We start from the raw sequence: 24444 nt of genomic DNA on the forward strand, positions 1-24444 counted from the left end.
TTCGTACTTAAAACATGATGAGACTTTCGCCTTTGTAATTCTACTGTACAGTTCTTGAGTATGAACTTTGTGGAGGACAAAGTCATCTGAAAGTGTCAAAAAGCTAAACACTCGAGAGAGAGAGCACGAGCAAGGAACTCGGGACCACGAGGGGTGCACCCACACACTGTGACAATGGGGATGTTCTATCGGGAACTCACCAAGGCCAGCTGGCCTGGGTCTGAAAAAGCCTGGGATGAAACCGGACTCTCTGAACATAGCGGACAATGAGGACTACTGAGAACTCAACAACAATGGCAATGGGTTTTTGATCCTACTGCACATACTGGCTTTGTGGGAGCCTAGGAAGTTTGGATGCTCACCTTACTAGACCTGGATGGAGGTGGGTGGTCCTTGGACTTCCCACAGGGCAGGGAACCCTGATTGCTCTTTGGGCTGACGAGGGAGGGGAACTTGATTGGGGGAGGGGGAGGGGGAGGGAAATGGGAGGCGGTGGCAGGGAAGAGACAGAAATCTTTAATAAATAAATAAATTAAAAAAAAAGCTTAACACTCTCAACAAAGCTTTAGCAATTCTGAATTTTCTGGTTTGAGCACTGAACAAAAGCACAAGGAGACCTAGAGAGAAGTTATAATACACACAGAAAAGGATGGAATGAACCAGATAATAAATAATGGGTAAAGATTCAAAATCAGCAAGAACTCAACATTTTAAATAAATACAGTTAGAGAAAAAAAACAGATGCAATGTGTACATACCAGTATTTATGCCTACCCACACATCAATTATGAAGTCTGTGTTTAGAGGGTATGGTAGCCCACTGTTCCAAACCTAAAAAAGATACTGATTTCTAGTTTATTCTACATTAACAGAACAAAAAAACTTCTTAAGAAATAATGAATTGTAATATATGGACAAGATAAATTTAACATATTCTGCGCCTTACATTAAGGATTAAAAAAAATCAAAAAGTTTAAGTCAAAACTCAGTTATCTTTTTTTCTTATTCTAATACAGATTGCTTAAGCAGAGACAGAATTCCCTGGAAAGCCACTTAAGACTCAATCATTACACACGCCACCTGTCCCTCAGTGTTTCTATCCTGTGTGGTATTCCAAACACCTCACAGTTTGGCAACTCAGAAGTCAGGTAGAAAAGGTGAGGCTGCTAATAGCATATTCAAGAACACAAGAAATAACTGCCCAGCCGCAACATAGATCAGCTGAGCACATCCTAATGAGTATGATTTAAAACATCATTCTCTTGGAACTATACTTCTATATCTCTCCTCTGTAATCCTCTGCAGAGATACATTGGCCAGAATGTTAACTGCCTATTTTAAAAGGATCATCGCTTCTTTGTGAAGGGTCAGAAAACACATCTCTACCACTAACCATAGACCATGTGGCAATGGAGGACCAGCGCATGTCACTGCTATGAGCGAACAGGGCCCTCAAACTGAGGTTCTGCAGGAGCCATAGTTACTCGGCCCTCTGACCTTCCTACAACTTTGTACCTGATGAAAGGGTGGAGGTGGGAAGAAAAAAAGGAAAAAGAATGGAAAATACAAGACAGCTGAGACCATTAAACACCTATCACATGCCAGCAGGACCAAATATGACTTTCCTCCGTGCCTTTAAAGGTACAGAAGATGACTGAAATCTAGGCAGGTTCACAGTTGGTGAAGACTCGTAACAGGGAGCTCCTGGAGTGCTGGCTAGACAGAGCAATGTCAAACCCATGTCCCCAGTGTCTCCCATGCCACTGTTCCTTTCTAGTTACAAGGCCAAAACTCATTTTCCAAATACACTTTGTCTTATTAAAAAAAAAAGTTACCATGAAAAGCTCCAAAAGACACACAAATATTAGAATGTTAGCTCCTACGCGACCCCTTTGTTTGGCTCATACCTCCCCTGCCACCTTTACTCAAAGTCTTTGAAGTCGTTTCCCCACTTAAAACAATCATTCTTTATTATCAGTGAATGGTCAGTGCCTCACAAGTTTCTCTACTAAGCTTTAAACTACTTTTTAGATACCACACACTTAGGATCCAGGACTCAGATGATTCAGGCTGAAAGCCTCTTTCCCCTGATGCGCTCAGAAAACATTACGCAAGCTGTTCAGGGAGGGGAGCAATGAAGTGGTCCCACCCAGCTGCAACATCTATGAAGCAGGGCAATTACAGCACGGTTAGATATACATGAAGGTGCAAAAGTAGTACCCACACGTCTGCGACAACCAACAGCTGTCCACCTGAATGTATAGCCCACTCAACGGGAGGGAAATCATACCAGGTGCTGGAGGGCTAACCAGCTTCATGGGACTAGTGAGATCATGGATCTTAGACAACAATGCACCACTGTTTTGCCAAAGCAGCATAATCACTAACTCCATCCTAAATCTTATCCTTATACCCACGGATAAGTGTGGCTATCTCTCATCAAATAATCCTCTTTTTATGGAAAATTGGTATCATCACAAAAACCCATAACTGAGCCGGGCAGTGGTGGTGCACGCCTTTAATCTCAGCACTCAGAGAGGAAGAGGCAGGAAGATCTCTGTGAGTTCGAGGCCAGTCTGGTCTACAGAGTGAGTTCCAGGACAGCCAGAGACACACAGAGAAACCCTGTCTCAAAACAAAACAAAACAAAACAAAAAACCCAAAAAACCAAAAACCCACAGCTGGACAACATGTGGACATTAAGGGATTGTGGGGAGTCCAGTCCTAATGGCTCCATCTACATGGCAGCTCCTTAATCTATGGCTCAGGGAACACTGTGGAAGAAGGGGCAGGAAGATCCTAAGAGTCAGAGTACCAGAAAGAATGTGGTGAAATAGTCTCTCCTAGAAATGGCAATGACAGTATCAATGGATATGTTAATGTAGAAGAAGAGAGATTTTGTAGGGGTCTCACCCCAGACAAAGAATTACAGGCTGCTACTGACTGCTGGAAGAAGGAAATTAACTCTCCCAGGGATGAGCCTCCTCATTGGTTATCCAACACAGTGTCAGCTCTGAAAGCATATATGTGCAAATAAAAAACCTTAAACTCAACAAATTTTACACACACACACATACACACACTTAAAGAAAAAGAGACTATCTCCTAGACTGGGGTATATGAGAGGGGCTGAAGAGAGGAAAGAAAGAGAAGTGATGAGATTTTATTTCAATTAACATACTAAAAACCAATAAAAAACTTGAAAAGTAAACAAAATTTAACTGGAAAAACGTCTTTTTAAAGTTAGTTATCTTCATTCAGAATAACCAGGACCCAAACATTACTTTCAGCCTCCTTTCTTCCCATCCCTTCTTCCTCCTCTTCCTTTCTTTTTTAAACGATATTATATGTGGACCAAATAAGGCCATTTGTTTCTACAGAAGGTCCCCTACTTTTACTTAGTCCTGAGTGAGCATGTATAATGTATTTTTCCATCTCTTCCATTTCCTATAAGTGGTAGACAAGCTGGTGCTCACAGAGCACTAGCGGCTGACCCTCTGGATCCCGAGGCACGATCCATGCGGTCTTCCACCAGTACTGCAGTACTGCTGCTCCTCTGGATCCCGAGGCACGATCCATGCGGTCTTCCACCAGTACTGCAGTACTGCTGCTCCCCATTCGCAGGTGGCCCGGGTTCTGCAGCTTTACCCAGCACCGTATGTTGATGAATATGCAGGAGGTGCTCCAGCTACCAGGTTAATCAAGAATTTTGAGTAACAACACAGGTTACCAACCAGTACCCAAGAGGTGGGATGGGATGAAGACGTGGCTAGGGATGAAGAGGGCAGGGGATAACCACAAGCTGGATAGTCAAAGAGCAATTAAAAAATTCCAACTATAATTCTGAAAACTACTGTGTGTACTGATTCCAAAAAATGCTTCCAAATAAACTCAGAATTCGAGAGAGCTCTTTATTTCGTGTCAGTTCACTAAACCCTTTACAAAGTTTTCAGCTTTCTTCAGAGAATGGTACTGATCTCTAAGCCAAACTTCTAAATCTTGGCGGCGAAGTCGATTCTCCTGGAAAGCTTTTATAACTCCGAGGCTTCCGTCTCACACGATCAACTTCAATCTGTTGGTCTCGGATGGAAAGCGTGCCTACGGTCTGTTTTTAGGTCTCCCAGGTGACTCTGTTACACAGCTCTAACTGAGAGCCACTGCTCCGACAGACAGTCACCACCCCACAGTCTGCACCACATACCATTCTAGGCACTTTACATATACACTTGCACACGTGAGAAGGCAGGTCAGGTGCTCTCAACAGATCACAGCAGGCTAATGGCAAACACACTTTAATCCAAAGTGGTTTGGATTCTAAACCCACAAACGGCATGCTACAACCCCTCCTAAGTACGCATGAATTATATCTCTATCAAAAGAAAACATAAAAATAAGAGAATTAACTTCTACCTTTTTAGAAGCAGCACAGTGACACCCTGAATCAAAGTAACCAAGCACATTTTGCACAAGGGTAACCATACACATCTTGCAATAAGATAGCATGTATATCTTGCATTAAGGTAATCGTGTGCATTTTGCATGGGGGTAACCAAGTACATCTTACATGAAGGCAACCATATGTATCTTGCAAGAAGGTAACATGTGCATCTTAAAGAAGGTAGTATATGCATCTTACAGGAAGGTTGCCATATGCATCTTGCAGGAAGGTAACCACCTGATATCTTGCAAGAAGGCTGCCATGCCTATCTTGTACTAAAGGGCACATGGTAACAAGCAGATGAGAAGATCCTCTTCCTGTAAGAAGATTCGATTTGAGATTTCTAAATTTTCTATGATTTCTCACATCATTTTATGCACCAGCTATTCAATCTTAAACATCAAAAACCATTTCAGTTTTAAAGTCTAAGGGAATGATATATAACACGCATTAATGTCCTACCTATTTCTGTTCTGCTGACTCCAATTCCATTAAAGATTTTCAGGTAATTAAGGTGACAAGAATCAGAATCTTCAATGTCAAAGTCACCAAACTCGATGCGAATTCTCTTTCCCATCTTTACTCGGATCTCCCACTCACACACGGTGCTGTTAGGGTAGGTGTACGGGTAGTTGATGGATGAAAGTGTCCCACTCTCGGGGCCTAGTACGGTGTGCCCACACCCATCACCTTGAAAAAAAAAACAAATAAATTATTCTCCCATCTTAAGCTTACATGTAATCAGGACTTTTACAGACTAAACAGCAATGTATGACATCATATGTTTTAGAGAGCCAGCACTTCCTTTACAACACACACAGCAGATGACATACATGGCTCTGAGCACATCTACTCCCTGCAAGGAACCAGAGAAGTCAGGCTTGGCCAAAACCAACAACACAACAAAATTAAAACTAACATGATTTATAAGTTCAAAGATTTTCTTTCCATTGGGATATACAATTATGTAAAAGTTAAATATGTACCATAATAAATGAGAATATCAGCACGTATTCCTGGTAAACATTCAAAGTCAATGGAAATGTAAAAACGTGGTCAGCTTTCCCGACTTACAAATACAAGATGCTCACAGAGGTGAGCCCCAGCATTTTTAGAAAACATCAATGCATACGAAGATGTCCCAGGCACCAAAGCAAGATTTCCTGGCGTTTAATTCTACATTCCATTGAGACGAGACTGTGTAACTTCTCCCAAATCTTATCTCTCTCAGAATACAAAGGAAAAAACAAAATGTTAATGACTCACTGAAGACTAGGAAAGAAATGATCTTAATATCTTAGCAAAAGGATTACTTTGTTTCAGAAGTTTCTTCAGCAACTGAGCATTAAAATTTTAGTACCAGTATATTGTCTGGAAACATGAAATATTTGCATCTTAACTTTCTCACAGTTGATTTTCAAATAAGTGTCCATGTTATTGACTAAATGTACACCTAAAGAATTGAGCGTTGCTCCAAGGTAATATTCAGCATTCGGTAGCTATGGGATTCAGCGAGCCTCTCTGTAACAAGATGATGAGTGTATCCTTTTAATAAAGGGGTTTCCTCCTTCAAAAGAGCTATTGGTTGTCACGTTTTGGAATAGGATAGATCTTATGGAAGAAAACATTAAAATTAATACTTCTGAATTTTAACTTAATCATGATCATGGAGGCTGTAACACAACTTCCATCATGTTGATTTATTATTTAACAATGTACTATTGATATCATTCACTAGAACAGATTAAAGATTCTAACAGCCTAGTAGTCTTGTAGCAAGTAGTGGGTATCTAGCAAGAATTTATTAACCGGACGCATCAGAGAAACTTCAGTTTACCAAAAAGCAATTTAACTTCCACAAAGGAACAACTGCCTGCCTGAACCCCTTTAACAACACTTGAAACAACACGTATCTTCTGCTGGCAAAGTTTTATTATCCAATCCACATCAGTACAGCGTATTTGTGTTCCTGAACAAACACTTCTCATATAAAGTTTAGTCAACAGTGAACTATATGTTTGAGCCCCGCTTTCTTTCATGTACAAGAACTAGGCATAGTGGATTAATAATATAAAAGACATAAGACAAGAATGAAACAATGTGGGGTTGAAATGCACCCTCTGATTTTCTCCAATAAAATAAGCTTTTACACAAACAGAAAAAGAAAAAAAAACAAAAAAAGAAAAACTAAAATTTCCTCCTGCAGCTACCATAAAATCCCATGAATCTCCTCTGGATGTAACATAAAGCAAAATCACAAGGCTATAAGAACCTTCACAGTGAAATAAGCACCGAAGTCAAGCAACTTTGGCTGATCACTAACATTTCCCCTTAGAAAGGCAAAAACAAGTACTCTAAAATAATTCTAACGTTTGAAACTAGCCTGGGATTCCTGGAAGTGTTTCAATATTTTAAAAACAATCCCTTGATAATTAAAAGCTTCAAAATGCTGCTATTTCCGATATGCAAAAGTGAAAGCAACGATTGGAAGTGCTGATGGAATCCCGAAAGCCAGCTCCTGATAACTCCGCATGACTGTGACGCAGTAGCGCAGTTCATGCGTTCCCTGCAGACTGCCATTCACCGAAGGTTGTTACTTTAAAATGAATGCCAAAGAGTACAAGCAGAATGTTCAGAGTAATTTTTAGATGTCCTAATGAGACTTTTAAATTTTCATTAAAATATACAAATTGCTTCTTGTCCTTTTCACCATTAAAATGGTTTAAGGTTAACAAAACAAATAATAATTGGTGAAAATAGGGCTTCTGCATGCAGTGTGATCAGGAAAACAATTAAAACGGAGCTGTCTTTTTTCAGGCTCTTGTGTCGGGGGAGGGAGGGCACAGCCGATGAGTCTACAGCAGTGTGCCAAGAATGCTCTAAAGTATGTGCTGGAGTTCAGCACTCCCTCCTCTCCAGATGATGTGCACCAGAAACCCGAGTTAAAAGGATGTCTCCAGTCTGCTGCCGTGAGCATTACCGAGTGTTTTACATTTCAAAAACTCTGATAAATTTAACCCGACTAGATAGAATTTGCCACCATCTATGTGTTTAGAACAGCCCAGCTGGAAGGGGTGGCTATGCAGAACACAAATTTACTATGCCAGCAGCTGCATGTTTGCCTGTTGCTTTAAATGAAGAAACACACTTACATTGCAACTCCCGGACATCTCGCATGCAGATTCCTGACCTGCTAAACTAGCTTTGACCTAGAAAGCAGTAGTTCTCAACCCGGGGGTTGCGACTTCTTTGGGGTCAAACAATCCTGTCACCTGGGTCTAAGGCCTTCAGAAATATCAGATATTTACTTTACAATTCATAACAGTAGCAAAATTACAGTTACAAAGTAGCAATGAAAATAATTTTATGGCTCGAGGTGGGGTTCAGCACAACATGAGGAACTGTATTAAAGAGTCACAGCATTAGGAGGGTTGAGAACCACTGGACTAAAGAATCCATGCCTACAGTGTGGAACACACTTCTCACCACTGAAAGGTCCCCACGTTAAATTCAAGTCAAGGGAAAACCATGTCCTTGCTTCCACTTCAAAAGTGGCAATCAATTTCCCGGTTATTTTTATGCTTCTTAAAACTAAAATCAATTTATGAAACATCCAAAATATGTAAAAATATTTAAAAGTAAAGCCAAAACCTAGAAAATTATCAAGAGGCCATCTAACTTACTTCCAGAGGAGGTTCCCCAACCCCTCTTCCTCTTACAGAACACTGCAGGTTTTCAGTTGTCTCTAAGGAGGAAGAGGACCTTCACTGCTTAGTTCTCAGCTGGGTTCATTTGGCCCAATGGCAATGCTGCTAGGCTCACTCGGGGTGCAGTTAAAGGGTGGAGATTCGTATCTCCCACTTCCTAGTGTCTGAAGCGAGTGAATCCTTCAGTTTTAAGTTATAGTGAAAAAGTCTTTTAACTAATCTTCAATGAATGTTCACTGGAGACTCGGAGCTTCCAGTCTCGGAAGAGGACGAGGAGGATGCTACAACAGGGTCAGGGTAGCTGTCCCTAGATTTTCTGACTAGCCACGTATACTGAAAAAACTAATGCTCTGTGCCCAGGACATGCCCATGTCTGACAGAGTTGATAAAGCACAACTACTACAGAAGAACAAAACCAAACACCACCCCAGGTCCTCCCATCACTGTAGTCTACACACTACAGCACTGGGAACTCTGCAACCGCCATCACCACCACCGCTGCCAACCTCCTTCTCCTTCCATGAATGGTCTCCACTAGACTACGACTGGCCAGAAAGGGTGGACGCCCGTTACTGTGTACTTTCCATTTTAAATTTATTTCAGTGGGGAAAGAACATTGGAATTTGATCTGACTGCTTCATCGCTGGGCTGCAGAAAGATGTACCCAGGGATTACTTAGAGACCGTGTGCTCACATCCTCTGAGGAGTGCAAGGCCAGATGTGTTAAGGCAGATAGGAGATTTTGATACTCTTCCAGGAAAACAATGGAAAGACTTTCCTTCATTTTATTTTTTACGAGTTTTCCCACAAAAGACAATGAACATAATCAAATGACTATGCAATAATGCGATTAGGAATACAGCTTTATTTCAGGCTGTTCTAATCAAATTCCAAACCAAGTGTGTTTTTAGACAAGTGTGTGTCCGGATGCTGATTAGGCTGGGCCTCTGGCCCCCTTGTATTTTAATGGTATGGTTACTAGTAAATAATACCATTGCTGAATTTTAATATTAGGAGCCCTGTGGCTTCTAGAAATGTATCCTTTAGCAACAACAAATGCAAATGCAGGAAACCTATAGAAATATGCCCCAAATATAGAGCAATGGAACTTTCTTTACAGCTCAGCCTTTGTCAGAGAGTTTTCAAGGACTGTGGTTTTATCAGTGAGATGGTGAGCCTAACTTTGCTTCCTCTAAGTTTTGCTTCTGACATATCTCAGCATGCATCTGTGAGATAAGACAAACATGTAGCATTTAGTGAGGAGAAGAAAGCTCATAAAGCAAAGTTATAACTGTTAACAATACATTCAGCTTCGTCCTACTACAGTGGAGGTTTTACTGTTTTATTCATACCGTGAATTTCACACCAGAAGTATTAGGTCAGCCCTAAAAGTACCAGATCTCCTAAGCTGTATAACCACAAGCAGATATCACTGCCTAGTACTTTAATTTCACTTCGTGCTCTTTGTCCCGGGAACATCCTGTGTTCTGAAGTCAATCCTGTCTAAAATTAATGTTGGTGTTGTAGTTTTCTTTGGATGGGTGGTCACGTGGTATATCTTCCACAGACCATAGTTAGTTGTAGACAGACTTCTTGAGCACGGGTTCTTCACAAAGGGATACAGCTGACAAATCTCAACAGACGCATCAACTTCCAGAGCTCAGAGAGTCCTTCTTGGTCCTGTACATTCTCTGGATCTAGGCAAATCTGGATACTAATGGCCACACCATGTATTCTCCCCTCCTGGCGTTCCCAACCTGCACTCATGCCCGCTGGCAATCACTCTTCTTTACTGTTCGCGTTGCTTCTTCCAGAATGCCAGCAACTGGAAGTTCTGCTGTGCAGTCTTCTCAGAGCAGCTTCTTTCACTCAAGAAATTAAGGTTTTTACTGGCTGATAACTCCTTTCTCTTAATTATTTTCTTAATACTAAATATAAGGCAGACATATATGTAGAGCCAAGGGACAACTTTTAGAAACATAAATAATCCCATCATTCTTTCTTCTACTGAACTCATGTCTCCATGCGGTCTTTATTATTTGTTTTGGGGAATTTCATGAGTACTGTATTTACATCTCCCTTCTCCGACTCCTCCTATGTCCCTCCAGGCTCTCAAATTCATAACCTCTTTAGTTATCAGTTACATACTGTGAGTGTGTGTATATCACATGTATATGCAAATAGAGCCTCCTGAGTTCATTTACTGTTGTTTATTTACATATGTGTTTTACAAAGCCACACCATGAAATCTCCAAAATCCAGTCGCTTAAACTAGACTTGGACAATGGCGCCACCAGTTGCCATGCCATTCCCTGAGGATGGGGATAACTCCAGGCCCTACTTCAGAGGAAGAGCTGAAGGTAATTAAAGGAGAGGAGGAGTCTCCTTTAATTCGGGGCATGAGCCCCAAAGAGATTATGTAGTCTATGAGATAATTCACAGGTCTGACTTAAAAAGGAATGTAAACTATGCGAATCCTCACTACACGCAGACTTTACCCAGGACACCACTGTTAAACTTCAGAATTCTACAGCAGGTTGAGATGCCCATTCTCCGTAAGTCATTTTGACCTTGAGGTTAGCTACTGTAGCTAAGCTACCTTTTGCTGTCTGTCAAATGGGGACAGGAAGAGTCCAAACTTCATGTGTTGAGAAGTGGGGATTTGAGGAGCACACCTGACAGCAAGGACAGAACCCATCGATGCCTTCACTCTCGTCATACATTTGCACGGCTGTGCTCTCAAAACTATAGTAATACCACAAAAACCACACCCAAGCTTTGTCTGTCGTGGGCTACAATCTAGCTACTTAACAGAAGGAAAATGGCCCTGTACTTTTGAGAATTTGTAGCAACTTCAGAGACCAGATAATCTCTGGTCTTATGAGGATAATAAATTCCTGAGAGATGCTCCTTACTAAGCATTTCTACTCTAATTGAGTAGCCCATTCATTTGGAAAGTTCCAGAATTTCCCATCTTTCTCCAAATCCTTAAAACTTGCCATCTACTTAAAAGATCAGCTTCCGCTCAGCCGGGACACAGCATTTCACACTCAGTATCCCCAGGCCTTCAGCTTGTGCACGCCATGGTGGGCCCTGTCCATAGGGTTTACAGCAGACAGACACAGCAAGGACTTCAGGGAGGGCGAGTTCTACCAGGAACTCCTAGTCTCTAGCAAATCTCCTTACTGTATTTTAATTTGCTTAATTACAGACATTATGGCAGCTGACCACTGCAATCTGGAGGGCAATGCACTCTACTTACATGCATGGTCACAGGCACGCATAAAACACAAAGCTCTTAACACCCTCTGCTTAACTCAGAAGCAAATCCCAGACAAGAACTTCTGAAATCCTCCATAATTCCATATAAGCTCACCTAAATGTGATTTCTACCACGCAGATCCAAGGCAATCGTGTAGATTCAATAAGACCTTCTGAGCTGAGAGTGGTGGCAAATGCCACCATGCTTAGAAGGCTGAATGCAGAGGAGTCAGAGCTTAACGCCGGTCTTAGCTATGTGGTCTGCAGCAGACCAGTTAGGACTGTATAGCAGGAGCCTGCCTCACAAACACATGAACACAACGACCGCATATACAAAGCTCTTTAAATTAGCACACTCAGCTGGGTGGTGTTGGTGCAGGGCTTTAATCCCAGCACTCGGGAGGCAGAGGCAGGCAGATCTCTGTGAGTTCAAGGCCAGACTCTACAAGAGCTAGTTCCAGGACAGGCTCCAAAGCTACAGAGAAACCCTGTCTAGAAAAACCAATAAAACAAAATAAGATAAAATAAAAATAAATCAGCACACTATTAAAAGTTCTACTTGTTTCCCACCCTGAGAAGATGGCCTTGTCGATCCAGTGCTGATCCTCCTGAAGACTGTCCGGAGGTTCTGAACAGTTATATGACATCATGCCTCCTGGTTGGCTGACTGGTCCATGTACGGGCACTGACTCACCCGGTGCCTACTCACTCTTCCCTCCAATGTCTGTGATTTGCTCAAGAAGGAAAATCCCAGAATTTCTGCAGTTTAACACTTATCTCGGGGACTTCCAGCGACCATGATCTCTTCTACACTGGGCTGGTGTAAGAGGGGAGAGCAAAGCCCAAACCCTCATTTTGGGAGGAAAGAGCTTAGTGATGTGCATCTCCACTCTGAAAATTAGCCCAGAATCCTCCAATAAGTTCTCTACATGCAGCAGGTTTGGATTTCAGTTTCTACGACCTGAAGAATCCTAACTAAAGCACACTCACCACCCTTGCCACGCCTCACATCCAGACAGCAAGCTCCTGGGATACAACACGAACACAGGCAAGCAAGGAAGGATAAGATAAACCATAATCCAAAATGACTGTAAAGGGTGAAGTTCAAGGACAGCTGAGACATATCAAAAGTCTCAGAGATACAGCAGGAGGGAGGAACAGTACTGAGTGCTGAGTGGTTTTGTGGCCGGTTATGGGCTAATCATGTGATTTTCCTTCGATACCTGAGTCTTCAACTTGCAGAATTTGACTCTTCATTGAGCGGGGTAGAACTTCTATGAACAGTAAATGAGATAAGGACCAGGAATATGGATGGAGAAGATGGTCTTCACATTTGAAATGGGGATACTTTGACTGCCGAGCCGAAGAGTTGAATTAATGGCATATACTGATCCACTACTGAAAGACCAGAGAGACAGCTTTAAATCTGTGCAGCCCATAAACTTTGACACAAGTGAGACACGTCTGGAATTCTTGATCTACTTTCTCCTGTAGGAAGGAAAAGGGCTGTGGCAATTATCAGAAACAAACTCTAAGTCAGAATCTAAAGGAGATGACGCAGGTGTTTGTTCAACTTTCTGGCAATGATTTGGGCCGTCACCATTCTTAAAAGCAGCTAACCAAAGAGAAGATCTTACTAGATTAACCATGTCTATATTCAGAGCTCCAGCTTGAAGGAGAACTCCCAGAGTCAAGAAACTATAGCAAAGAGGACCGGTGCTCCTGGGAGGGCTGGGGAAGACTGATAGACTCCTAGGCCCTGGGAAACAGGCAGTGAAATTCAAGGGAGGGCTCCATTCCCAGGAGAATAAGTGTCCAAGCTTCTGGAAGCATGGCCATGTGTGAGGATTAGCCAAAAGCATGAAGGACTAGCACCAAATAATGTGCAGGGGTAATAGATGCACAGCAGAAGGCGGTTATTACAAACATTCTGAGCAACAGACACCACAGCAAAAATCAGGAACAGGAAAACAAAACTCTGTTGACTAGAGTACTTGAAACCCAGCATGGAAAGTCCAAAGCAGAGATAGGTAGTGATGCTTACAGAGCTCTCTCTAAGGGTGCTGCGTGGTGATTTTCAAGTAAGACTCAGGATTATCAAGAGGAGAAAGGAGCAGGAGGACATTGAATCTGAGAACAGATGACTGAATACATAGAGAGATCAGGACAGACACTAAACAAAATGTTGTGAAACTGCCCATTAGTGAAGCACAAAGTAGCCCCATCTTATACCCCAACTATAAAGTGTTGACAGGTGCTTGTATGCTGTTAGGACAAAGATGAAGGGAAAAACCAGTGGTTAAAAAATATGTGTGTGACACCCATAGAAGTTTGTACAGTATCCTGTGAGTGATACAGCGGCCAATGACAGATGCTAGGCAAGTCACTGTGGAGAGCAATATTCTACTCTGTGGGATCACAGCTGACTGGCAGTAACCAGTCAACAGATATCTGTCAAGTGGATAGGCAGAAACAAAGGGCACAGGACTCAAGGAGGAATGATGCCAGGGACCAGCAGCTGAGGCTGGCTGCTCGTTGTAACAGAGTAGCTTTTGACTCCCTTCTGTTGATTCTATGATCACTGCTTCTCAACATCTGCCAATTCTTCAAAATTCAGCCACAAAAACGATCATCAAGGCTTCTGCTTCGCAGGTACTATAAAATGTCTCCTTTGATCTATACTGCTGTGTACCCTACTCCAGTTGAACAGAACTATTTGCTCGACTTGCTTGTAGAGCCTCAGAAGACAAGGTGATGTTGTCTCTGAATGTCACAGGGTTGTACTGACACATGAACACTCTCCTGCGAGCTCATCACCGCTACCCTTCACTCTTGACAGTTCTTGATAAAAATAGAGCAGAGTACTGAGAACTTCTGTCACATTCCAAACAATACAATTTAAGCCCAAAGCTAAAGGAACTTTACTGAACAAAAGCCTTGCTGAGAATTCTATGCCGCAGTCCTTAGGAAGTCATCTTTTAAACAACACACTCTTCAGAGTGTGGGCTAAATGAAGTTTAGTAATTATTAGAAGTCCCCATTATCTTGTCTGCTTTAATGAATATTTTACTGGCTGTCATAAAAACTAGTTCATCTGAATACTTATATTTTTCATCTTTTTGAGTTATATTGAGTTAGCCCAAATAATGACCTGGAAAATTATCATAAAATACTTTATCAAACTAACATTTTGAAGTGAAATACTTCCTTAAAGATTCTCTCCTGAATGACAAGTATAATGGATAAGAAAATATTGAAAAAGCAAGTCTGAGTGAATAACAGCTTCATAAAAAATGAATGCCTTGTGATAATATTTGAGCTTCTATGATTTGCTGTATTTTACAAATATGTTTACCTGTGTTAAAGTTGCGAAACTACGAGAATACGGACTAAGAAGTAAAATGGAAAACTGATAAAATAAGAGACAATTGTGGACAATTCTCATCTAAGATTTTTACTTTACAACATCATCATCATCTTCTGTAGAATATATTCATAGTGCCGCGACTGCAAAGTGCCACAGCTGTGAACTTGTGACAAAGTCATCCAGAACCAAGCCAGGAGCCCACAAGAAGTTGCTAACTGGTCTCATTCCCTACTTCAGCAATCGCATGGAGGCAGTGTGGCTATGACACTCTTCCTATTCATTCTCATCTTGGCCAGCCTTCCACATCCTTCCAAATGACCCGTCTATCTGCACAATGAAATTCAGGTTCACTCTTCCAAGTTGTATTCTTATGTTGTTCTTTAAGACTGTAACTACCTGTTGAACCTGAACTACACATGCAAACAGATGGATCCTAATTCCTCAACTTGAGAATGACTCTGAAGAGTGTCGGAGCGGCAGCCCTGCTTTGGTTTGGTTCAGTGGTTAGTTGACAGGTTTTTGAAAGGCCTCACACTGTAGTGTAGCTAATCAGGAAGTCCTGATTCCCCTCTTTCAGCAAAGAGCTAGGATTTCAAGAATGCCTGTGCTGCCCTTGTGTTTTATCAAACTGAGACAGGACAGAAAATGGGAAGTCAACCTAATATAAGTAATTATAAACGTTTCTTTGCTGAGAGAAACGAGTTCTTCATATATGACAATTCACAAACACTTTGGCACTACCTAAGTCAATAAAGGAACAGCCTACCAGAGCACAAACAGTTTCATGCATTAACTACCAATATTACTGTCTAACCAAAATGATTCTTTCAAAGAAGCAACCTGATTTGTTTCGTAGGTTATTAAATTGCAAACCAAAATCAATACCCCTGCCATCATATCACATGAATGACTGCAAACAAATCAGTCTTAATGGATTTTAAAAATTAATTTCCTGATATTCCATCATGTTCAAGTCACATTCTAGCCCACAAGGCAGACAAACCCTCTATAATATAAAGAAGGAAGCTGGGCTATGAGATGAGGTGACCCAAATTCCTAGTCATAATGTAAACTGGAGATAGAAATTCAATCACAGTAGAACATTAACTTCTTATTAGGCAAATTTATTACCGTAGCAAATACACAGGTTAGGCTCTGCTAATTTCAGTTTTGTTTAAAAAAATGTGTATTTTTAAAAAGGTTTTGAAAATGAACTTAATATAAACATCTGAAACAATAAAGATTTGAGGATGAACTTACCATGAAGTTTAGAATTCACATATATGAGCTACATCTAAAATGCCTATAAATACATGTAAATACACTGAATCTATTTATAAATTTAAAGAATACTAGTTATAGTATATTGCTGTTAATGATCAAGTTTTCAAAACTTTCATGAGGTAGGAGAAAAAGATCTAGTCAGCAAAAACCATTTTCTCAATTTGTCTTTATTATAACTACATACGAATAGCTGATAATTTGAAAAAGTAAAAAGAAATGACTCACAATTCTACCACCAAAGACAGCAAATAACATTTTATTATTTCTTTCTAATCTTCTTCCCAAGACTTCTTAGAGAGTATAAATTCCATCTTGGAACATGTAGGCATTCTCCTACTAAAAAGTCTAGAGGTGCTTCAGGGCTGGACTTCCTGTGTGAGGGAAGGCATATGACATGGAGGCAATGTGTACACTAGTCAAGACCAGCTTCAAAGAAATTTCACTGCAAGTGTCACTGGAGCCCTTTGGGTAGGAGATTCTCGAAAGTTAGGGAATTCACCTCATTTCATTTCTGAATTTTCAGATGCTCACCAAACTGGCCCTCATTTTACCAATTTAGTAACTCAGGATTAATAACAGGTGAATACATCATGCTTTCCCTTTGTAAAACTACATTTTCTTTTCTTTCTTTCTTTTTTTTTTCGAGACAGGGTTTCTCTGTGGCTTTGGAGCCTGTCCTGGAACTAGCTCTGTAGACCAGGCTGGTCTCGAACTCACAGAGATCCGCCTGCCTCTGCCTCCCGAGTGCTGGGATTAAAGGCGTGCGCCACCACCGCCCGGCCTACATTTTCTTAATCTATGTAAGAAATGTAAATTCTCATATGAACAAGACAGAAGAGAGATACAAAGAGATACAAAATAACAAAATGAAATTAACTCAATTTTGAAAAATAAAAATCGTGTCTTTTTGACATTCCCAGTGTCATTTCTATTTGTGTAGATCTCTATTGGTGTTTACGTAAGAAAGATGGGAGACAAACATAATGTTAAAATGCTGGTTAAAATTATTCAGAGTCGTTAAAAATAAGATGATGTTGCATGTTACATTAGTCTGCCCATAAAATATTCCAAAAGACAATAATCTCCTATTCGAAGATTTGTTTTAAACACGATATAAACACTTGGATACCTAGAAATGTGCAAACCACAGCAGTGTGCAGCTTATACTCATAGTCCTTTCTATATTAAGATATGCCCCATTCACCGTGCCTCGGTTTCCTTCTGTTGGAAATGGGATAACTACCATCCTTAACTGTAGGTTAAAAGTACTGATTTACACGAACCACTTAGTCCTGGGCCTCCCACACCCTAAGTGTCTCTAAGCCATTGAGGACTGTTTCCTCACCATTAGGACGAAACCTCCTGCATAGATGCCAAGATTTCAGAGGCGTCCACACTCTAATATAGCAAGCGCTGACTGAAACCTGCCTGCCACACATCTAAATACTTAGTTCAAACGTGACTACGAAAGAGTACAGTTTACCAAGCATGTATTTCCCTTCGAGATTACGCTCTCACGTGGCCATCAAAGACTCAGCTTCTCAAGACAATCCCACGACCTTGGAGATGCACTTTACTGACAAAAAACGTGCACTCAGCGGGAAGCTGGACTTATAGATGGAAATGTATTTTTAAAAAAGGAACTCTTCCTAGCAGCAAGTAACAACACAATCCTTATCTTTCCTCATTGCGATGCAATGTGTTTAACAACTAGTGCCAAACAAAATGTGGTATGCTGCCTGAAAAAGCAACACTAAAAAGTTCTGTCCTGTATTCTCTTCCCATTGTGATGATTTATCAGCCAACAGTTTTGCCCTCTTCGGGGAAAAGGTTTTCCGAGGATTGTAGATGGGGGGGGGGGGGGGGGGGGGGCTTTGTCACTTTCTGGAAAAGTTTGCCCTTTTGATAGTGGACCGCTACCCTGGGTAGCTTCTGTGTTTGATCAGATCAATCTACAAACCACCGTCCTCAATAAAGGCAGGTGTTCTAAAGGACAAATTACAAATGCAAGGCTCTAAAGATCACTGCCATCTGCTTCATTCACTTTAGAACCTGGGCGCTTTCCCTAAGAACAGTAATCACTACCTGTCTTTTCAAAGCTCTAGATGCTTTTTCATTTGCTTCCTACTCCGTCCATCAGTCCAGGAGGAGATAGAAAAGAGGCCTCCATGGCAGTATCTCAAGTCCCTCTTTTGAGAGAAATGAATGACCTCGAGGAAAAGTAAAGCGGTACAAACTTGAGACACAGAGCGGCAGAGCCTCCCCTTGGCACATCGAATGTGGTGTAGTTGCATCTCTCGGTGCGTCCTCAGGTTCCTTCAACAGCGAGGAGCCTCTGGAGGCCGACCCGTCCCGGTCACCACTCACCTTGCTGGGCTCCAACGTCCTGGAGCAGCAGGAGCAGCAGCAGGAGCAGCCCAGGCCTGGAGGAGGAGTTGCGGCCACGAGGGAGGGGACAGCAGCCTGCGCTGGGCAGCGGGGCCGGGCCGGTGGCGGCGGGCGCGGCCTGGCCTCGGGGACCCTGCGGACTGTGCGAGGCTCTCAGCGGAGCCCGGCTCGCCATCGCGGCGGCCGGCAGTCCGCCCGCATAGTGCGCGCGCCGCCGAGCCCCGCGCGCCCGGGGCCCGCAGCACCCGGCGAGGACGCGGCGGCAGCGCAGCGCGCCTCGACCCCTCTGCCCGGCTTCCCGCGCCCGCTGCCGGCTGCCCGCGTCGCTTCGTCACGCTTCCCCTCCCGAGAACCCCAGCCGGAGCGCGGCGGACCGGAGGGCTGGACCGTGGGCGAGCTGGGACCCGCTCCCGCCGCGCTCGTAGCTGGACCGGCTAGCGGACAGGCCAGCCCCACTCGCCGGCCCGCCCTCTCTCGCGTGCCGGCCACGCCTCCTCGGTCCACCGGGACCAATGAGCGGTCAGTTCTGGTCCAGCTCCTTCCGTACCGCCCAATCAGCACGCTTTCTGTTCCGTCGACCTGTTAGCTCCTCGCCTGGAGCGCCACCGCCCCTCATCCGCCTTGGCCAATCGCCATAGATCTCTGAGAGCGTCCCACCCGCCTCCCTCGATCCGGGCCCGCCCCCAAGCCGCGGTCGGGAGCCGTCTCCGCCCCGCTGGAGAGCTTGGAGTTTTTGGGACCACTGCCCAAAGTGAACCCGCTGAGACTCTCCGGTCAGTGACTTCCGGGACTTCCCCATCCCGCGCTCTCCGGCTTCCCCCAAGCCAACTTGCTCATGGCTCCTCCCCCGTCGCACATCAGGCCACTGGAAGGGGTGGGATGCTGGATGCTGGAAGAGTTCAGCGGGGAGCTGTATTTAAGGGACTGTTTTAAATAGCAGAGTGCGTTTTTCTTAATTAAAACTGCAGTTAGTTGTGGCAACATCTCCTTCCAGAATTATAGATGTGATGTTCCGTTTTTGAAAGAAAAGGTATTTGCTATGTCCTTTACTGTGGAAGTCTTTGGAGGGGGTGTATAAAATAAGACCCATACTGCCGAGACAATTTAAATATCTAAACGTGAATCCAGTTATACTACGAAGTTGTCTAGCGCTTGCCATGTATCTGTAAAAACTGTGCTCAGAAAAGTCTCCGGAGTTACAGTCACCTTACAGAAAATTTGCAGATTCTGGAATGGGGAAGAAATGTCAACATATCATGCAAGTCAGAATGAAACAAGAACAAATTAGAGTAATAGGCAACTTGATGGGGGCTGTGAGCAGACATTACAGCAAAAAAGCATATATATATATATATATATATATATATATATATATATATATATATATATATATATATAGAGAGAGAGAGAGAGAGAGAGAGAGAGAGAGAGAGAGAGAGAGAATGCCGTTTGGGTGTTTTTTAATAGGGGCTCCCTAAAAAGAGCATGACACCTTTAGCAAACAGGGAATTAGTAACATAGAACTGATTGTATAGGAAAGGAAGTAACAATAGGGCGTCTAGATTATCTCCCAATTTATGGTAGTTCAACATGGTTCATTTTCACTGGACCAGCAAGTATGTGCTGTGATGCCCTATCCGAGTGCTTGACTGCCTTAACAAGTCAGTTTCCAAGCAGATGGGCATTCTCAGGGCTAAACAGCTGGTGCTCTAAAGCATACTGATACTGACGTAGGTAGGATGTCGGGTTACCTTCCATTTATTAAATGCACTGTTGGCTTACAGTATTTTCATGTTATGGTAGGTTTATCAAATATGACTTCATCATAAGCTAAGAAGCCTTAATACTGGGATGCAAAGCCGGAGAGATAGCTCATTGGTTGAGAGCCCTTGCTGCCAATCCCGATGACGTGAGTTAGAGCCCTGGGATTTACATGGTGGTAGACGGAGAGAACCGACTTCTTCAAATTGTCCACTGTCCCCAAGTTGTGCGTTGTGAAACATTTCCCCTAACTCTCACAAACTAAATACATAGGTTTTTTTTAAGAAAAAAAGAGAGTGATATGTATACTCAGCCAATAAGTGAAGCTATATAACAAGCAGGTTGTGTAAATGTCAATTTTGAGAAGTTGGAAATTGAGTCTGGAATTCGTGAATACATGTGGTAGCCATAAACATATAAAAGACTGGCACCGTGAGAAGAAGATCTGAGTGTTGGAAAGGACCCCAGAGACCATCTTTTTCAAGCTTTTGCATGCTTCTCACATAGTAAGACTTCTGCTCAATGTATTTGATGAGCATTTATTGCGTATCCAAGAAAGCCTTGTTGTGATAGGTTCAATATAGACACTGGTCACAGAAAGTTCAGTGAGAGAAGCTGAAGTTCTAGTGGGGAAGACACACATTTAAACAGATCCATTGTCCCAAGTGCTAACTTGTGAACTGACAGACTCAACATTATGACCCACCCTGGCAAAAAGCCAGTATGAAGCCAAGACTTCTAGGGATAGACAATCCCTGAAACAAACCCCTCCCTTGTTGAACCACCCCTTCCATATGGGCAGTCAGTGGTGACTGTGGCCCACAGAGTGGACAGAACAAAGTACTTGAAGTTTCTGGCTGGTATTCCTTCAACTGTGTAACTGCACCAGAAGCAGAGTGAGCTAGCACAAGTATGGAGACCTTTCTAGAAAAGATAAAGCTGAGGTTGTGGCTCTTGCACCTCTGGGGAACACAGCCCGAAAAGATTCAGTATTTGTTGTAAATGAATACCCCTAGAGCAAGAGAGAGGAGTGCTCACGTTTTCTCTCTGTTTAGTAATTTTTAAAAAGAATTCTCCAAGTGGAGACTAGCATGGTAAAAGGTTGCAGAGGACAGGACAAGGAAAGAAAGAGGAGAAACCAGTGCCAGTGCCTGGAAAATGATGCTATTTGTCTGTTTTTTTCCCCCTGTATTGTTTTATGCTTCAGCTTCCGGAGTGGAGAACACCCCTCTGCTACCTGAGCATGAGAAATCGTAGGTGGAGCACTGGTGGGAGGGAAGTGAAATGTGCTGCCCACTCTGTCTCTCCTCTTCTGACTACTGAGTACAACCAGCTTCAGAAGGCTACCGGGAGATAATGAAATGTTTCTCAGGAACCTCCCACAAAAGTCATATATCAGGCATTGGTGTCAGGAACAATAACTACCAGAAAGAAATCCTTCTCCCTCCCTCCACATACTTCTTTAGTCAAACTTACCATTTCCTTTGCCTCTGAGACTCAGTTTCCTTGCAGGTTAGCATCTGCTGAGGCAATGGGAGTAGGGTGATTTTGCTCATGAGACTCACCTACAGAGGGCCAGGACTGAATTGATGATTCTGAAAATCCAGACCCAAAGTGAATAGGTTTGCAGAAGGCCGTCATAATAAGAGTCATAGCTAGAAGCTAGGGTGTGTCTCCTAGACAACCCTGGCCCCTCTGATTTCCTACAGAATATCAAGAAGGTGAGAGCTTTAGAGATTCCTTTGGGTGCAAAGCAACAGAAGAAACCTGAACTGAGTGGAGACTTCATTCCATATGAGTTCCTGGACATGAGCCAGAACTTGGCGACAATCACAGTTGTCTCTTCTGACTGAGAAATAAAATAATGCTTTTAATGTAGGTTCTGGGGAAGATTAGGACTTGAGGAAAACATCACACAGGATAGTTGGATATGAAATACTAGGAATTAAAGTATGCATCATTTTTATGTATATTTACTCCATGTGAAGACGTTTAAAAATAGAAACAGATTGCCAATGTGAATTTTAATTCACAAGATCTCCACCCTAATGTCTTTTTCTTCCTCTTTTTTTCCTTACTGTTGCTTTTCTTTTATCTTCTTTTAGTCAATAAAAAGCAACAGGAATTGATGTACAGAAAAAAAGAAATATGAAGAGTCACACCCCACAATTTCATCTTGTAAATGAGCTCAGGAAATGAGAATGGAGGGAAAGCCCCTGGGGCTGGCGGCCTATGCTCCTGTCACTGCAGACATCTGGGTTTTAATGACATGATATGGTAAGAATCATTTGGCACCATCATTGCTGTTAAATGTCTTTCAAGCATTAATAAAACATAAGAGACTTGCTTAAAATGGCATTTATGGTGGAAAGCTTACGGTGATGGTATGCGATGAATCGTTGGTGAGTTTTATCAGTGGCTGCGCTTTTGACAGGGTAACTGGAAGCGGGGAATGAAGGCGAATTTGCTTTTGTGATCTTCCCCTGAGGTCACAGAGAAAGAAGCCTATGGCAGTTCTAGGGAAATATTTCAAACTTCAAACACTGGAGGCCTAAGATCTGCTTGCTGTTCTCACAGGAGCGTTTTCTTTTTCTTGTGGGCTGTCGGGACAAATGTTTATAGCCACTCTTGTTGCTGATCTGCTAGTGATCCCTTCTGTGGACAGAAAGGGTTTGGATGCATCCTTCCCTTTATGTGGTTGGTTCCTGCTAGTTTGTCTTTTCAGACAACGTTTTCATGTTTATTCCTCAGATTTTCTTAACATTTATCAACTTTTGAAAAATATATTTGTTAAAGCAAATTTAATATATACATATTAAAATGTGTTTAGTTCCTGCAAGTAGGTTGAGTTCTAACTTTCTTCTTGTAAGATTAACAACAGTGTGTGTCAGTGACTACTTTGATTCCTTTCTGCTGTATTTGCAGTTACTGCATCTGTCTTTCATTTCTCCTTCCCCATCATATTCGTACTCCTTTCATTTTTCTAGGAATACAAGCAATTTGAGATTGAGAGTGTAGCTCAGTTGTAGAGTACTTGCCTAGTATACAGAAGACCCTGGGGTTAGATTTTTTTTTTGTACCAAAGGTAAAATAAGTAAATAAAATTAACTGGTTAATTCTCTTGTGGTTCAGAACAAGAAGCTTCCACTCTATTGTTTGTCTGTGATGGAGGCTTCAAAGGAATTTAGTGAGAGCATGTGAAAATTGCCTAGAAATGAGAGAATTAAATATACATGAGTGGTTAACATATCACTTAAATACAAATACTGAAAACAGCAGAGGGTCTGAGAGTATGTATTTTAAAAGTGAAGTAGTTTTGTGCTGCCATGGCGTTATGCTGTGTCTTTTCCTGTAGAGGTGTTTGCTGGGAACAGTTAAGAATTAAAGTAGAGAACTGAGATGCTATTTAACATCTGAGAAACCTAGTTGTTTTATAACATTTTGGAAACATCCCTGGCTTAGGTGCATGCATTGAGCGTCTGCTGAAAGTGTTTCTAAATCACCTGCAAGGCTCAGGCCTCAGCTTACGTTTCTCTGTCCAATTGCAGAAAATGGCTGAATACTGTTATAAATTTAAAGATGAATATTTCTATGTTTTCGTTGTCTGCCTTCCTCCCCTTATTTTCCACTTTGTCCCCCCATCTTTCTTTACCTGTGTGTGTGTGAATGTGGACACTATGCCATGGTATGTAATTAGAAGTCAAAGGCTAACATTGGGTGTTAGTCCTCAGCTTCCATCTCCTTTGGACTGATATACAAAGTTTCTTATTTGCTACATCATACTTAGCTAACAAATAGCTGCTGGAGATTCTCCTGCCTCTACCTCACGCATCTCCATGGGAACATTGGGGTTATAAATGTGCACTGCTTCATTCAGCTTTAAATGGGTTCTGGGAATCTGAACTCAGATCTTCCAATTTGTGTGTGATAAATGCTTCACACACCGAGCCATCTTCCCAGTCTTGCTGCTTTCTTTTACTTCTTGGATAAATTCAAAGCCCTCCATTTCCAAATTGCTACACCTTTTGGGAAAGGGAGAAAACAAAGCTGATGAATACAGAATTGGTTTCTAGGAAATGTTTACTCTTAACAGAAATGTACCTTAAGTGGTGCTTAGAAAGCAACTCCCAAACTAACTAGCTTCACTTTATCAATGCCTGCACGGATAGACTAAAAGAATAGCCACATTCTGTTCTGTGGAGGAAGCAAACAGGGTCTTGGAGCAAGGAAGGCAACAT

At 42.3% G+C, this 24444-nt stretch overlaps 1 protein-coding gene across 3 annotated transcripts in view; it reads right to left on the reverse strand.

Annotated features, from left to right (window-relative positions):
* Positions 1 to 18900, reverse strand: part of Dcbld2 (discoidin, CUB and LCCL domain containing 2) — a 65903-nt gene extending 47003 nt beyond the window's left edge. For all 3 annotated transcript variants that reach the window (XM_075961745.1, XM_075961755.1, XM_075961736.1), the window contains exons 1-2: positions 18425 to 18900; positions 4901 to 5128 (exon numbers count right to left, since the gene is read on the reverse strand). In XM_075961745.1, the coding sequence (XP_075817860.1) occupies positions 4901 to 5128; positions 18425 to 18620 (424 nt within the window). In that variant the 5' untranslated portion in view covers positions 18621 to 18900. The remainder of the gene's footprint in view (positions 1 to 4900; positions 5129 to 18424) is intronic.
* Between the last annotated feature and the right edge of the window lie 5544 nt (positions 18901 to 24444).

The sequence above is a fragment of the Microtus pennsylvanicus genome, chromosome 1 (assembly GCF_037038515.1).
Source record: "Microtus pennsylvanicus isolate mMicPen1 chromosome 1, mMicPen1.hap1, whole genome shotgun sequence".
NCBI lineage: Eukaryota > Metazoa > Chordata > Mammalia > Rodentia > Cricetidae > Microtus > Microtus pennsylvanicus.